Source organism: Eumetopias jubatus, unplaced genomic scaffold, assembly GCF_037043125.1.
Source record: "Eumetopias jubatus isolate StellerSeaLion01/CBP00866 unplaced genomic scaffold, mEumJub1_p1.0 scaffold_3, whole genome shotgun sequence".
NCBI lineage: Eukaryota > Metazoa > Chordata > Mammalia > Carnivora > Otariidae > Eumetopias > Eumetopias jubatus.
In genome coordinates, this window is record NW_028274809.1 from 124,316,220 (window position 1) to 124,332,380 (window position 16,161).

Genomic DNA, 16,161 nt, shown 5'->3' on the forward strand with positions numbered 1-16,161 from the left:
TAGAGCTATTGTTTATTCTTTCAGTCAATGAGATTTCAATTTATTTGTGTTAAGGGTTTTAATTTTTTTCCTTCAAAATGTTTCTAGAGTCCTCTAGTGAAATATAAGTCAGTTGGTGTAGGTAATATCTTAAACTTTTGAGATACCAACAATACCATTCCCATGAAGACACTAAGAAAGAACTGTGAAGATACCAAAGAATAAATTTTGCCTACCACACAACTTTCCTGGCTCTTAAGGTATTATATTGTACTTACTGATCTTTATGTAATGTTTGCACTTGTGTAAGTTACTTTGTATCTCAAACACCTAAAACTACAAAGGGTCTAAAGCTAACTGGAAAGAGCAGGGCATAGTAAAAACTATATAATCTTTGATTTCACATCTGAAATACAGACCTGCCTCTACTAATATGAATTTCCCTCTTTTTTAAAATTTAAGGTTGGGTTCTTACACACAGCATGTAGTTGGGTTTTACTTTTTGTCCCATTTGACAATCCTTGCCTTTTAATTGAAATGTTTATACCAAAGCTGTCAGAAAGAAATGTTCGCTACATATGTATTTTTAAATGTTCTAATATCCACATTAAAAAAGTAAAAAGAGGGGATATTCATTTAAGTGTTTTGTTTATTTAACCCAATACATACTAAATGTTATTTCAATACATGCAAAATATTAATTCAATAAGTAATAAGTACTTATTTCAATAAGTAATAAATACAATTTATTAACTACATATTTAATATTTTTTGTTTGTACTAAGTCCTCAAAGTCCAGCAATTCATTCCAGCTACATAGCAAATGCTCAATAACCACACGTAGATAGTAGCTACCATATTGGATAATACAGTCTTAAGCAATTTACATTGAATTATCATTATGTTAGATTTATCATTTTGTTAGTTGTTTTATTTAATTTAAACTTCTTTTTGTTCCTCTTCTTCCCTTTTGCTGACTTACTTTTTCTTAGTTGAGTGTTTGCTGTTGTTGTTGTTTGTGAATCCATTTATCTCCACCATTGGCTTATTAGTTATACCTCTTTGTTTTATTTTAAAATTATTGTTCAAGTGTTAATAATATACAGCCTTCACTTAACCACTATCTTCAAATAACATTATACATTTTTTTCTGTACAGTTTAAGATGACTTTTCCCCTGCCTTGGCACTATTGTTTTTGTACATTTTAATCTATCTCTCTATATATTATAGGCTTATTATAATACATTGCTATTAGTTTTCTTTAATGGTACATTACCTTTGAAAAAATAATAACAAATGAGAAAGATATTTACTCATGATATGTATCAGCTCTAATCATCCTTACTCTTCTGTGTAGTCCAAATTTCCATATAGTTATTGTCTTTTGTCTTAAAAATTGTTTTTAAAAACATTTCTTGTAGTTCATTCTTCTGATCATAAATCCTCTCACTTTTGCTTGTCAAACAAGTCTTTGTTTCCTCCTTTTTGCTAGCTGTAGAGTTACAGCTTGATATTTTTTCTTTATATTTCAACATTTTGAACATGTTGTTCCATTGTCTTCTGGCTTGCCTATCCTCTGAAGAAAAGTCTTCTGTCATTCTTTTTTTCTTTTTTTTATTCTTATCTTTATGTATGTAATGTTTTCTTTGGCTGCCTTTAAGGTTTTCTTTTTATCATGGATTTTTAGCGACTGGATTATAATGAGCCCTGCTGTGCTTTTCTTTGTGTTTCTTTTGCTTGGGATCCACTGAGTTTATTGTATTTATAGGTGTAGAATATTCATCAATTTTGGAAAATGTTCAGATATTATTTCTTTAATTTTCTATCTCCCCCAAATAGATTACTTTTATTTCTGTTAGTAACTACTCATGCTAAAGTAGCTGAATGGACCCCTAAAAGTATGCAGGAGACTGACTTAAACTGCTACTTAACACTGTGTAAAAGAAGTAATTTAGGAAGAAAGAAATAAGGTCTTTTAGTTGCTTTTTTTTATATTGAAGAATTTGGGCTATGCCTTTAACTTATATAGAGAATAGGAACATGATTTTTTGGACTTTATTCCTCCATAGAAATAAAATAATAAAAGGGAATCAATATTATGCAATTTTCAGACTTTTTATATTATTGACCTTGTATTATCATGGTATCTTTATGGTATCATTTGAGCTTATTATGTGACTGGGAAAAAATTGAGTTGAAAAGTAAAAGTGAATGCATTTCAGTCTAGATTATGGAATAAACTTGGAGTTACTCCAATTGAGGACAAAAGTTGAACTGCCTGCCAGTGTTAAGGGAGATATATAAAACTAAAGTGGTTGGTATTGGGGAAACCATACTAACAAAGGTGTTAGCATAACTGTACCAATAAATGACTGATCTTGCTCTTGCAAGGATAGCCAGAATCCCTATTAACTTTATTTTTTTTCAAATTTTTATTTAAATTCTAGTTAGTTAACATATAGTGTAATATTGGTTTCAAGAGTAGAATTTAGAAATTCACCATTTACATATAACATCCAGTGCTTAAGCTCAATGACTCCATAAAGCATAATAACATTTGTATCATAGGAGTCCCAGAAGAAAAAGGGGGGGGGGGAAGGGGTAGAAGGCTTATCTGAGGAAAATGTAGCTGAAAACTTCCCTAATCTGGGGAAAGAGACAGACATCCAAATTCCAGGAGGTACAGAGAACTCCCATGAAAATCAACAAAAGCTAGTCAATACCAAGACATATTGTAGTAAAATTTGCAAAATACAGATAAGGAAAGAATCCTGAAAGCAGTGAAGGAAAAGAAATCCCTAACATACAAGGGAAGACAAATCTGGTTAGCAGATCTTTCCACAGAAACCTAACAGGCCAGAGGAGAGTGGCATGATATATTCAATGTGCTGAATGGGAAAAAATACACAGCCAAGAATACTTTTTATCCAGCAAGGGTGTCATTTAGAATAGAAGGAGAGATAAAGAGTTTCCAAGACAAATAAAAACTAAAGGAGTTCATGACCACTAAACCAGCCCTACAGGAAATATTAAAGGGGACTCTTTGAGTGGGAAAGGAAGACCAAAAGCAACAAATACTAGAAAGGAACAGAGAAAATCTCCAGAAACGACTTTATGGGTAATACAAAGGCACTAAATTCATATCTACCCTATTAACTTTACTTGATTGGTAAACAAAAAGGTTTATTTTTATTTATTTTTTAAGTTTATTTTTTTAGTAATCTCTACACCCAATATGAGGCCTGAACTCATGACCCCAAGATCAAGAGTCACATGTTCTTCTGACTGAGCTAAGTAGGCACCTCAAACAAACAGGTTTAAAAGACAAAAACGCTGGATCCATATGTTCAAAGCAAAGTTAATAGCTGTTCTTCTCAAACTCTTCCAAAAAAAAAAAAATGGAAGAGAAAGGAGAACTTGCAAATTCATTTTATGTGTCCAGCATTATGCTGATACAAAACCAGGCAAAGACTCTGCAAAAAAAAGAAAGAAAAAAAAGAAAATTATAAGCCTGAGGAACTATATTCCTGAGGAACATAAATGTAAAACTCCTCCACAAAATATTAGCAAACCTAATTCAACAATGAAAATAAAAGGATCAATCACTACAATTAAGTGGGTTTTTTCCCAGGGATGCAAGGGTGGTCCAATATCCATAAATCAATGAATGTCACATATCGCATTTACAAAATGAAGGTTAAAAGCCATACCATCATCTCAATAAATGCAGAAAAAACATCTGACAAGTTCAATGTTGATAAAAACTCTCAACAAAATGGGTTTAGGAAGAGCAAAGTTCAACATAATAAAGGCTATATACAGCAAACCCACAACTAAGATGATCCTCACTGGTAAAAACTGAAAGCTTTTCCTCTAATATCAGGAACAAGACAAGAAACATAATACTAGAAGTCCTAGCTTCATCAGTCAGATAAGAAAAACAAGTAACAGGCATCCAAATTGGAAAGAAACTGTAAAACTCTCTATTTGCAAATGACATGATACTATATATAGAAAACCCACCAAAAAACTGATAGAACTAATAAATGAATTCAGTAAAGTTTCAGGATAAAAATTAATACACAGAAATGTGTTGTATTTCTATACAGTAATAATTAAGTAGCAAAAAATATAAATTAAGAAAATGATGCTATTTACAATTGCATCAAAAAGAATAAAATACCTAGGAATATATTTAATCAAGGAGGTGAGAGACCTATACTCTGAAAACTATAAGACATTGATAAAAGAAATTGAAGATGACACAAACAAATAGAAAAAAATACTTCATGCTCATGGACTGGAAGAACTAATGTTGTTAAAATATTCATACTAACTAAAGCAATCTACAGATTCAATGTAATCCCTACAAAAATTATCAATAGTATTTTCACAGAACTAGAATATATAGTACTAAAATTTGTATGGGACCACAAAAAAAAAAAAAAAAAAAACCGAATAGCCAAAGCAACCTTAAGAAAGGAGAAAAAAACTGGAAGTATCACAATCCCACATTTCAGATATACTACAAAGCCATAGTAATCAGAAGTGGCCTGATATATTCAAAGTGCTGAATTGGAAAAACCTGCAGCCAAGAATACTCTATCCAGCAAGGCTATTATTCAGAATAGAAGGAGAGAGAAGAGTTTCCCAGACAAACAAAAACTAAAGGAGTTCATTGAGATGGTATAGGCTTGTAGGCCCCTTGCAGGCCAGGGTCATTGAGGACTGCAGTGAGGTTAAGGACCGCCAGGCAGGCCTGGGCCAGGAAGAGAAAATGTTCTCTTCCCCTTATCTCATGTTGCAAGTTCTGAATGCCTGGATCAGCAGGAAGTGGCTCTTGCCTAGATTAGAGGTGTTCCTTCGTAAGACAAGAACATGCTGTCTCCAGAGGAAGGGTGGCTGAGAGAATTCTTTAATGTATCTTTCTTCAAGGATGTTAGTTTAATCCCATTATGTACTGAAAGTACACATTGTTATGTTTATCTGATTGCTGCAAGTATATAGCCGTGTGGGAAATAAACGACAGCATGCAGTTGCAAGTGCTGCCTTTGCTCTGCATCCCCTGTGTCCTGGTTCTTTCGCAACCCTTACCCAGGGACCCCAACGCACTAGACGTTGACAATTGGCGCCCGAACAGGGACCCTGAAGGACGTTCAGGAAGGGTGAGTAACTTGAGTAAGTACAGGGTTATGGGACAAGGAACTTCTACTCCTTATGTTCGAATGCTGAAGCATTCACTTGCTGTCTATGGCATCACTGTTAAGGTTTTTCAGCGGGTTATGGCTATGGCGGAGGGATCTAAGAAGTCCTCTAAAAAGCCCTCCGCTCCGCCTCTGCCATCCGCACCAGTTTTCTCTCCCAAAAATCCTTTCCTTTCTGCTGCTTTAGCTGAGCTTGATGCGCTAGGAGATAGCGATGATGAAAGTGAGGCTGGTAATTCTGTCTTTGCTTTTCCTGTCATTAGGCCTCCCCCGGTCCAGGGAGTAGCACAAGCACCATATTATGAAGGTATCGGAATAGAGGACATTGGTCACTTGAAAAAGGCAGTGTCTCTATTTGGACCACAGTCGCATTATGTTAAGGAGCTAGTTAATGGATTAGCTCGACATTATAATAACTTCTCTCCTGAAGATTGGAGGGTCCTTTGTAGAGCCCTTCTGAAAGAGCCTGAGTATCTGCAGTGGCAGATGTGGTTTTCTGAGGTTTGTATGGATCGTGCTCGCCAGAACGCTCTAAATCCCAATCCTCGGATACAGGCCATAACTTACCAAATGTTGGCAGGTATAGGTCAATATTCTGATATTGCTGCTCAGGTTAATACCCCTGAAGAAATTCATGAGCAATTGCGGGAGATAGGTTTAGAGGCTTGGGAACGTATCCGGCCAACAGGGGAGCACTATGGATCATGGACTAAAGTTATTCAAAAGACTAATGAGCCTTATGTTGAGTTCTTGTCACGATTAAAACTAACTTTGGAAAGAACTGTTATTGGAGAAGAGGCTAGACAACAACTGTTGAAGTTGCTAGCATATGAGAATGCTAACGAGGATTGTAAGAGAGTTATATTACCCATTAAGGATACAGGAGACATTAATACCTTCATGAAGGCCTGTAAGGATGTAACATCAGAAAGTCGAAAGATGCAGTTGTTTGCTGAAACCATGGCCACTACTTGGCATTCCCTACAATCTAAGCAGCTAGATAACATGAAGTGTTTTGGTTGTGGTCAATTAGGACACCTAAAAAGAAATTGTAGAGGAAAAAAATCAAATCTGCTTTCTTGACCCGGATTGATCCCTCATTACCTTTAAAATTATACATCCTTAATACATGGCAATATCCCACGGCTATACTAGGTCAAAATGAGTTGCCCATTGAATGGATCTATACTAAACATCATTTTTCAAAAAATATTATGCCATATGGTATTCAAATAGCATATTTGATAGAACAAGCTCGAGATAGGGCTATAACCATAACTGGTTGTGATATTATGGACATTATTATCCCCTTGTCCAAGGATCAATTTTCATTTTTGTTACGAAATATGGAAGAACTACAAATTGCTCTTGCGGGGTATGTTGGTCAAATTGATTATCATTTTCCCAAAGGAAAGTTATGGGACTGTTTTCGTAAACAAGAGTTTGTTATTCAAGATATCATCAGTAATCAACCCCTAATTGATGCACCCACAGTCTCTACTGACGGTTCAAAAACTAAAAGTGCTTACTGGACCCCTACTAAATATTGGGTTCAGTATACAGACTTTGATTCAGTTCAGCAAAATGAATTGTTCGCCATTACTCAGGTGTTAAAGGATTTTCCCTCTGCTGTAAATATCATCGCTGATTCTGCTTACGCTGTAGGAGTCCTTAAAAATATATACACTGCTGTTGTGCATTCACATAAGTCCAACTTACTTGGCCTATTTTTACTCTTACAAACCTTATTAAGGAATCGGAATGCTCGTATTTATGTGACTCATATTCGTTCCCATACTAATCTTCCTGGTTCATTGACACATGGTAATGCTCAGGTGGATGCCTTGGTGTCCTTTGCATCTGCGGAGGAGGAACATAATTTACTACACACCAATGCCGGAAGGTTACATGTTCAATATAAAATTCCATACTGTCAGGCAAAACATATCGTGAAGCAATGTCCAATCTGTAGACCTTTACATCTGCGCACTATAAAAGCTGGGGTAAATCCCTGAGGAACATATGCCAATGAACTTTGGCAAATGGATGTTACTCATGTGGCAGTTTGGTCGATTATCTTATGTACATGTGGTAATAGATACATATTCTCAATTTATGTGGGCTACAGCACAAGTTGGTGAAACTGCACAACATGTAATTACGCATCTGTTAGAAACTTTTGCTGTGATGGGTTTGCCATCCATTATTAAGACGGACAATGGACCTGCGTATGGAAGTAAGAAATTCCAAGCCTTTTGTAAACAATATAGTATAATGCATAAAACAGGCATTGAGTACAACCCTCAAGGACAGGCTATTGTGGAACGTGCGCATAGTACCTTAAAGTTGCAAATTAAAAAATTAAAAAGGAGGAAAAAGGATCATATATTATCATTTACTCAATCTAATGCGCGTTCTATTTTGATACAGGCACTATTTACACTAAATTTCTTGAATCTTCCGCAGGGAGATATCCTTTCCCGAGCAGAAAAGCATTTCATAGAGGGAGAGGCTGCTCCTCCTCCGTTAAATGAATATATATGGTTTAAACCGGCTGCAGATGCAGAGTGGCAACCAGGGCTATTACTTTATAGAGGGAAGGGTTATGCTTATGTCTCCACAGAGGATGGACGGACCTGTTCCTGGCTCCCCGCGAGATGGATCCGGTCGAGGACCAATTCGAACGGCACCGTATCCCGCCAGACGATGGATGGGGAATCCGGACCAGGATGAGCTTCCGTTACAAGCCATGGCACACCTGAAAATTTATTTTTGGCTATGTGTGCCTTACTTACTGTATCATCTTCAGCCGAGGCGACAAATGATACTGCCGCGGAGCCAATGGAATGAGTCAATGGTGAATTATCAATTGATGGCCTGGGGAGATGGCGGCATCGCAGACCCTCGTATATCACATCAGAAATTTCCTGATCATATTCAAACGCACTTATGGAAAATTGCAGCTGCGCTTAAGACTGTTCGAATGTACAATGGAGCTTTTTCTGGCACAGCAAATTCTGCATCAACTTATAACTTCACCATGTTTAAAGAAATGAATGTGACTGCATGTGTGCCTTTACCATATTTGTTTCTGATAGGGAATTTTAGCTTTGATAATGGAATTAACTGTATCAAATGCCGATTATACTCTTGTGTTAATAGTTCTATAGAATTTAAGCCAGAATATTCTCTTATGATTTTGCAACAATGTTCTCATATTTGGCTTCCGGTAAATTTAGAACGACCGTGGGCGCAAAATCCCGTAGACGCCTTGGTTTTAGAATTTTTCAAGAAGGTGTTAAAATGCACGAAACGTCTTGTTGGCATTGTTGTGGCCATTATTTTAAGTCTAATCACAGTTACCACGTTAGCCGCGGTGTCAGGTATAGCATTACATACATCTTTACAAACTAAACATTTTGTGGAAAATTGGCACCGTGACTCTCGGGATCTTTGGCTTTCACAAACTATGATTGATACTCGCTTACAAACACAAATAGATGTCCTTAGACAGACTGTGAGTTGGTTAGGAAAGAAGGTCTTGACGCTAGAGAGGCAAATTTGGCTGCGTTGCGATTGGAATTCCACAAACTTTTGTGTTACCAATTTAAGATACAATGAGTCACAGCATGATTGGAGCATCATCCAAAGATACTTAGAAGGTAACTCGTCAGCGACTGACATGATTAATAATTTACATACAAATATTCAGGAAGTGTTTGGTAGACCCTTTGAGACTGAAGATGCTGCCACGTTGGCCGATTTATTCCTTAAACAACTTGAGGGACTGGATCCTAAAGGTATTATTCAGAGTTTGGGGCACACTGCAGGAGGAATGGGGTTCGTACTACTGGTTATTATCTTATGCTTCATGCTGTTACATCTCTGCTATTTAAAGCCATCACAGAATTCTGTGGCCACCCTCTGGAAGGCAGTTTTATTAAAACAAAAGAAAAAGGAGGGAATTGAGATGGCATAGGCTTGTAGGCCCCTTGCAGGCCAGGGTCATTGAGGACTGCAGTGAGGTTAAGGACTGCCAGGCAGGCCTGGGCCAGGAAGAGAAAATGTTCTCTTCCCCTTATCTCATGTTGCAAGTTCTGAATGCCTGGATCAGCAGGAAGTGGCTCTTGCCTAGATTAGAGGTGTTCCTTCGTAAGACAAGAACATGCTGTCTCCAGAGGAAGGGTGGCTGAGAGAATTCTTTAATGTATCTTTCTTCAAGGATGTTAGTTTAATCCCATTATGTACTGAAAGTACACATTGTTATGTTTATCTGATTGCTGCAAGTATATAGCCGTGTGGGAAATAAACGACAGCATGCAGTTGCAAGTGCTGCCTTTGCTCTGCATCCCCTGTGTCCTGGTTCCTTCGCAACCCTTACCCAGGGACCCCAACGCACTAGACGTTGACAGTTCATGACCACTAAACCACCCCTGCAAGAAATATTAAAGTGCACTCTGAAAGGAAAGGCCAAAAAGGACAGTATGAAGGAAGGAAACACAAAATCAGTAAAAATGAATATTTTGGAATAAAACAGTCAAGGAACTCACAAAGTAAAAGAATGTAAAATATGACACCATATACCTAAAATGTGGGGAGGAGAGGAGTAAAAAATGGTTTCCAAGTTAAATGAACATCAATTTAATATAGACTGCTATATGCAGAAGATGTTACATACAAACTTAATGGTAACTACAAATCAAAAACCACTGATAGATACGCAAAGAATAAAGAGAAATATATCCAAATATATCACTAAAGGAAACCAGCAAACCATGAAAGACAGCAAGACAAGACAAGATCAGAGAAAATATTCAAAAACAACCACAAAACTAGTAATAAAATGGCAATAAATACACATCTATCAATAACTACTTTCAATGTAAATGGACTAAACAAACCAATCAAAAGACACAGGGTGACAGAATGGATAAAAAAAAAAACAAGACTCATCTATACGCTGCTTACAAGAGACTCATTTTAGACCTAAAGACAACCTGCAGATTGAAAGGGAGGGGATGGAGAAACAGTCATCACACAAACGGATGTCAAAAGAAAGTTAGAGTAGCAATACTTAGACAAAACAGACTTTAAAACAAAGACTTTAAAACAAAGACTGTAAGATAAAGGGACAATGAAGGACACTATATAATAATAAAGGGGACAATCCAACAAGAAGAAATAACAACTGTAAATATTTATGGACCCAACATGGGAGCACCCAAACACATAAAACAGTTAATAACAAACATAAAGGAACTAATCAATAATAATACAATAATAGTAGGGGATTTTAATACCCCACTTACATCATCTAAACAGAGTATCAATAAGGAAACAATGGCTTTGAATGACACACAGGACCAGATGGATTTAACAGACACATTCAGAACATTCCAACCTAAAATAGCAGACTACATATTCTTTTCAAGTGCATATGGAACATTCTCCAGAAGAGATCATATATTGGCCCACAAAACAATCCTTGACAAATTCAAGATCAAAGTGCTGCCATGCATCTTTTCTGACCACAATGTTATGAAACTAGAAGTCATCCACAAGGAAAAATCTGGAAAGACCACAAATATATGGAAGTTAAATAACATGCTGCTGAACGATGAGTGAGTCAACCAGGAAATAAAATAAGAAATAAAAAAGTACATGGAAACAAATAAAAATGAAAACACAACAGCCCAAAACCTTTGGGATTCAGCAAAAGTGGTTCTAAGAGGAAAGTTTATAGCAATATAGGCCAACCTCAAGAAGCAAGAAAAATCTCAAATAAACAACCTAAACTTATCCTAAAGGAATTAGAAAAAGAACAATAAACAAAACTTAAAACCAGCAGAAAGAAGGAAATAATAAAGATTAGAGCAGAAACAAATGATATAGAAACCAGAAGAATAATAGAACAGATCAATGAAACCAGAAACTATTTCTTTGAAAAAAAGCAATAAAGTTGATAAACCTCTAGCCAGACTTACCAAGAACAAAAGAGAATGGACCCGAATGAATAAAATCACAAATGAGAGAGGAGAAATAAAAAATACCACATAAATATAAACAATTTTAAGAGAATATTATAAAAAACTATATGGCTAACAAATTGGACAACTTAGAAGAAATGGATAAATTCCTAGAAACATATAACCTACTAAAATTGAAACAGGAAGAAACAAAATTTGAACAGACCAATAACCAGCAAAGAAATTGAATCAGTAATCAAAATCTCCCAATAAACAAAAGTCTAGGACCAGATGGCTTCACAGGCAAATTCTACCAAACATTTAAAAGTTAATAGTTCTTCTTGAACTCAAACTACTCCAAAAAATAGAAAAGGAAGGAAAACTTCCAATTTCATTCTATGATACCAGCATTCCCTTGACACCAAAACCAGATAAAAATACTATAAGAAAAAGAGAACTACGTCCAATATCTCTGATGAACACAGATGCAAAAATCCTCAACAAAATGAATTTGCAAAAAACTAGCAAAATGAATCCAATAGTACATTTAAAAAATCATTCACCATGACCAAGTGGGATTTATTCCTGGGTTGCAATATCCACAAATCAACCAATGTGATATATCACATAAATAAGAAAAAGGAGAACCATATGATCTTTTCAATAGACTCAGAAAAAGCATTTGACAAAGTACAACATCCATTCATGATAAAAGCCATCAACAAAGTAGGTAGAGGGAACATACCTCAACATAATAAAGTCCATATATGAAAATCCCACAGCTAACATCATCCTTAATGGGGAAAAACCTAGAGCCTTTCCCCTAAGGTTAAGAACAATACAAGGATGTCTACTATCACTTTTATTCAACATAGTACTAGAAGTCTGAGCCATGGCAAACAAATAAGAAGAAATAAAAGGCATCCAAATCAGTATGGAAGAAGTAAAACTTCCACTATTTACAAATGACATATAGAAAACCTGAAAGATTCCACCAAAAAAGCTGCTAGAACTGATAAATTCATTAAAGTTGCAGGCAATAAAATCAGTGACAGAAATTTGTTGTATTTCTATACACCAGTAATTAAACAGCAGAAAGAGAAATTAAGAAAACAACCCCATTTATAATTGCACCAGAAATAATGAGATGCCTGGAAATAAACCTAGCCAAAGAGGTGAATGACCTGTACTCTGAAAACTATAGAACACTGATGAAGGGGAATTGAAGAAGACACAAAGAAATGTAAAGACATTCCATGCTCATGGATTGCAAGAACAAATATAGTTAAAATTTCTATACTACCCAAAAATTCTACATATTTAATACAATCCTTATCAAAATACCAACAGCATTTCTCACAGAACTAGAGCAGATAGTCCTAAGATTTGAAATGAACCACAAAAGACCCCAAATAGCCAAAGCATTCTGGAAAAAGAAAACAAAGCTGGAAACATCACAATTCTGGACTTCAAGTTATATTACAAAGCTGTCATAATCAAAACAGTATGGTACTGGCACAAAAAATAGACCAATGGAACAGAACAGAAAACCCAGAAATAAACCCACAATTATATGGTCAAGTAATCTTTGACAAAGCAGGAAAGAATATCCAATGGGAAAAATACAGTCTCTTCAACAAATGGTGCTGGGAAAACTGGACAGCCATATGCAAAAGAATGAAACTGGACCCCTTTTTTATACCATCCACAAAAATAAATTTAAAATGGATGAAAGACCTCAATGTGAGTCAGGAAACCATCCAAATCCTAGAGGAGAACACAGACAGTAACTTCTCTGACATCAGCCATAGTAACTTCTTTTCTAGATAGGTCTCCCAAGACAAGGGAAACAAAAGCAAAAATGAACGATAGGGACTACATCAAAATAAAAAGCTTCTTCACAGTGAAGGAAATAATTAACAAAACTAAAAAGTAACCTAGGGAATGGGAGAAGATATTTGCAAATGACATATCTGATAAAGGGTTAGTATCCAAAATCTATAAAGAACATATAAAACTGAACACCCCAAAAGCAAATAATCCAATTTAAAAATGGGCAGAAGACACGAACAGACATGTCTCCAAAGAAGACATACAGATGACCAACAGACACATGAGAAGATGCTCATTATCACTTATCATCAGGGAAATGCAAATCAAAGCTACATGAGGTATCATCTCACACCTGTCAGAATGGCAGAGACCCACTCTCATCCTTGCCCACAAAGGCAGAGTAAGGAACCCAGACTTCCATCCTTGTCATGCTGTAATGAGATGCCCCAAAACACCCTCACTGTGGGGTGCCATCAGAGAAAGCTAAGTATGAAGCTGGGATTTTCATCTCCAGTATATGGTATGAAGGCCCCCCTCAGCCCCACAGTGTGTGGAAAACACTGTGGGGAGGCTGGAATTCCATTTTCACACAGAAGTAAGGAAGCTCCTCCTCTCCTACACACAGGGATAATGTTAGGGGAGGCCTAGTAGAGAGTGAGGATTTTCACCAAAACCCATTCCTCTGTGATGTAAGTGGAGGCCAAGTGGGGAGCAGAAATGAGACTCTTAACCTCAGTGAGAGTGACATCAGTGAAGACTCTTCAGGGAGTACAAGTTCCCACCCTTTGTCAGCAGTAATTAGAAGATTCTCACCTCTTTGTGTCAACAGAAGTCAAGTAGGGAACCTAGACTTCTACCCCACCTGGCAGTAATGCAGCAGGATCGCCTTTCCCCTCTTTTCTTGCCAGAATTTTACAGAGAGAGCCAGCTAAAATGGAAGGTTTAAAAATACCTAAAATATCATAATATTAAAATATCCAGATTTCAGTGGAAACATCACTAGTCTGTCATACAAAGAATCAGGAAATCTAAACTTGAATTAGGAAAACAAAAAACAAAAAACAAAAACACCCAACTAATACATGCAAACAAGATGACAGGAATTTTAGAATTATCTTCCAAAGATTTCTAAAGCTGTTATTATAGAAATGTTTTCATGAGCAATTGTGAATATTCTTGAAACAAATGAAAAAAAAATAGTCTTATGAAAGAAATAAAAGATACTAAATATAACCAAATAAAAATTTTAAAACTGAAAAATATAAGTAAAGCAAAAAACGCAGTGGATGGGCTCAAAAGCAGAATAAAGGGAAAGAAAGAATCAGTGAACATAAAGGTAGAACAATATTAGAAATATCAGAAATTACCCAATGTTAACAACAGAAATAAAATACATTAAAAAGAAAAAAGAAAGAAAAGATGAATTGAGCTTCACCTGTTGGATTATAGCACAAGATCAAACATTTTTTTTTTTTTTTTTTTTTGTGAGAGGAGTCCCAGAAGAAGCAAAAAAAGAGGGAGAAATTAAAAAAAAGTATTCAAAGAAACACCGGATGAAAATTTCCCAAATTGGCAGAACACATAAAACTACAGATTCAAGAAACTGAGCAAATCCAAAACAGGACATACCCAAAGAATCATAGGTCAAAATACATCACAGTTAATCTTGAAGAAATGACTTCTACTTTTATAGAAAAACTATTTGAATGACTGCAAGTTCTTGTTAACCATCATGGGGAACAGAAGGAAGTGATACAACATTTCTCAAATGCTGAGAGAAGAGTGGCTAAAGGAAGTTCTCTAAACAGAAAGGAAATGATGATAGAAGGACTCTTACCATACCAGAAAGGATGAAAGAATAATAGAAAGAGTAAATATATGGGTAATTTTCCTACTGAGTTTTCTAAATGATATTTGATGGTTAAAACCAAAATTACAGTAATGTCTGGGTGGTTTTAAATGTATGTAGAGGAAATACTTGAGACACATTATATAAATGGGAACAGTTAAAGGGATGTAAAAACAGATAGGGATCTAACTGCATTCTAACTGGTAAATGTCAACACTAGCAGACCATTGTTTTAAAGGTACCCAGGATTTGTTTTAATCAGGTATGGTAAGACACATACATAGGCATGGACATGAATGTCATGAAAGAAGTTTTTATACTTACAGATCCCTAGAAACAGGAGGCTTGGCACATCATGCAGGGCCACATGGGAAATACCCATCATTGGTCAAGAGGCAGAGAAAATGAGGGGAAAATGTGAGCAAGAGCCTTTATCATGGCTTCTGTGGGAAAAGCAAGGTGAAGAAGAATAAGTTTGGAGTGTAGAAGTATAAGAGTTAGATAAAAGAGGTGATGGGAGGTTTGGCTCTGGATTGATTCATTTGCATATGAAAGGCACATGTGCAGGTGAATCATTTGCTTTCTTTAGGAATTAGCAAGCCCTGGAGAGGGCAGTCCATCCAGGAACAGCAAGGCCCCAAGATGTCAAAGCATCAAACACAGAAACTAGGAAACTAGAAAATATGGGTATTATGCAATACATATGTTAGTATATATAACTGAATAACATGAGCAAGAAATAAAAAAAAGGTACAAAAAGATTTACTCAAAATCATTATAAGATATCAAAATATCAAAATATTTTCAAGTTACCGAAAGGAAGACAGAGAATAGAAAACAGAGAAATAAAAAATGGAGGGACTAAAAAGAAACAAAATAGAATGGGAAGAAACTTCTAGTTTTGGCTCCAACATGCAAGTTGCTTAGAAGTCATCATATCCAGGCTTACAAACAAACAAACAAAAGTCAGCAAACTGAAAATCAACAAGTTTGCAAAGAACTGACACCTTGAAATCTGGAGAGACAGGTCAATCTAGAGTCACAGATAGGATTTGCTCAATAGGAGATAGGTCCCTATGGAAGCAGAGACAGTACTCTTGATAGACAAAGACTTTGAGGCAACTGTTTTAAATGTATTCAAATAACTAAAGGAAGCCACAAAGAGCTAATGGAATCCGGGGGAGCAATGTACAAATAAATAGAAATTATCAATGAAGAGACAGAAATTATAAATAGGAACCAACCAAAAATTCTTGAGCTGAAAAGTATAATTACTGATATGAAAAACTCACTAGAGGGTTTCAACAACAGATATGAGCAGGCAGAAAA

At 35.9% G+C, this 16,161-nt stretch overlaps 1 protein-coding gene across 1 annotated transcript; it reads left to right on the forward strand.

Annotated features, from left to right (window-relative positions):
* The first annotated feature begins 5,670 nt into the window (after nt 1-5,670).
* Nucleotides 5,671-15,510, forward strand: LOC148164746 (endogenous retrovirus group K member 13-1 Env polyprotein-like). The gene is made up of 4 exons (XM_088021976.1): nt 5,671-5,764; nt 7,313-7,420; nt 8,148-8,984; nt 15,422-15,510. Exons 1-4 carry the CDS (start codon nt 5,671-5,673, stop codon nt 15,508-15,510), a joined length of 1,128 nt encoding a protein of 375 aa, XP_087878102.1.
* Nucleotides 15,511-16,161: the final 651 nt, after the last annotated feature.

Bases quoted from the DNA above. Each gene is read 5' to 3' on its own strand.
- LOC148164746 (XM_088021976.1), top strand. From the start codon at position 5,671: ATGTGGTTTTCTGAGGTTTGTATGGATCGTGCTCGCCAGAACGCTCTA. The intron at 5,765-7,312 runs GTATAGGTCAAT...TGTGGGCTACAG, and splicing joins AACTTACCAAATGTTGGCAG to CACAAGTTGGTGAAACTGCA. The intron at 7,421-8,147 runs GTAAGAAATTCC...GGAAAATTGCAG, and splicing joins CAATGGACCTGCGTATGGAA to CTGCGCTTAAGACTGTTCGA.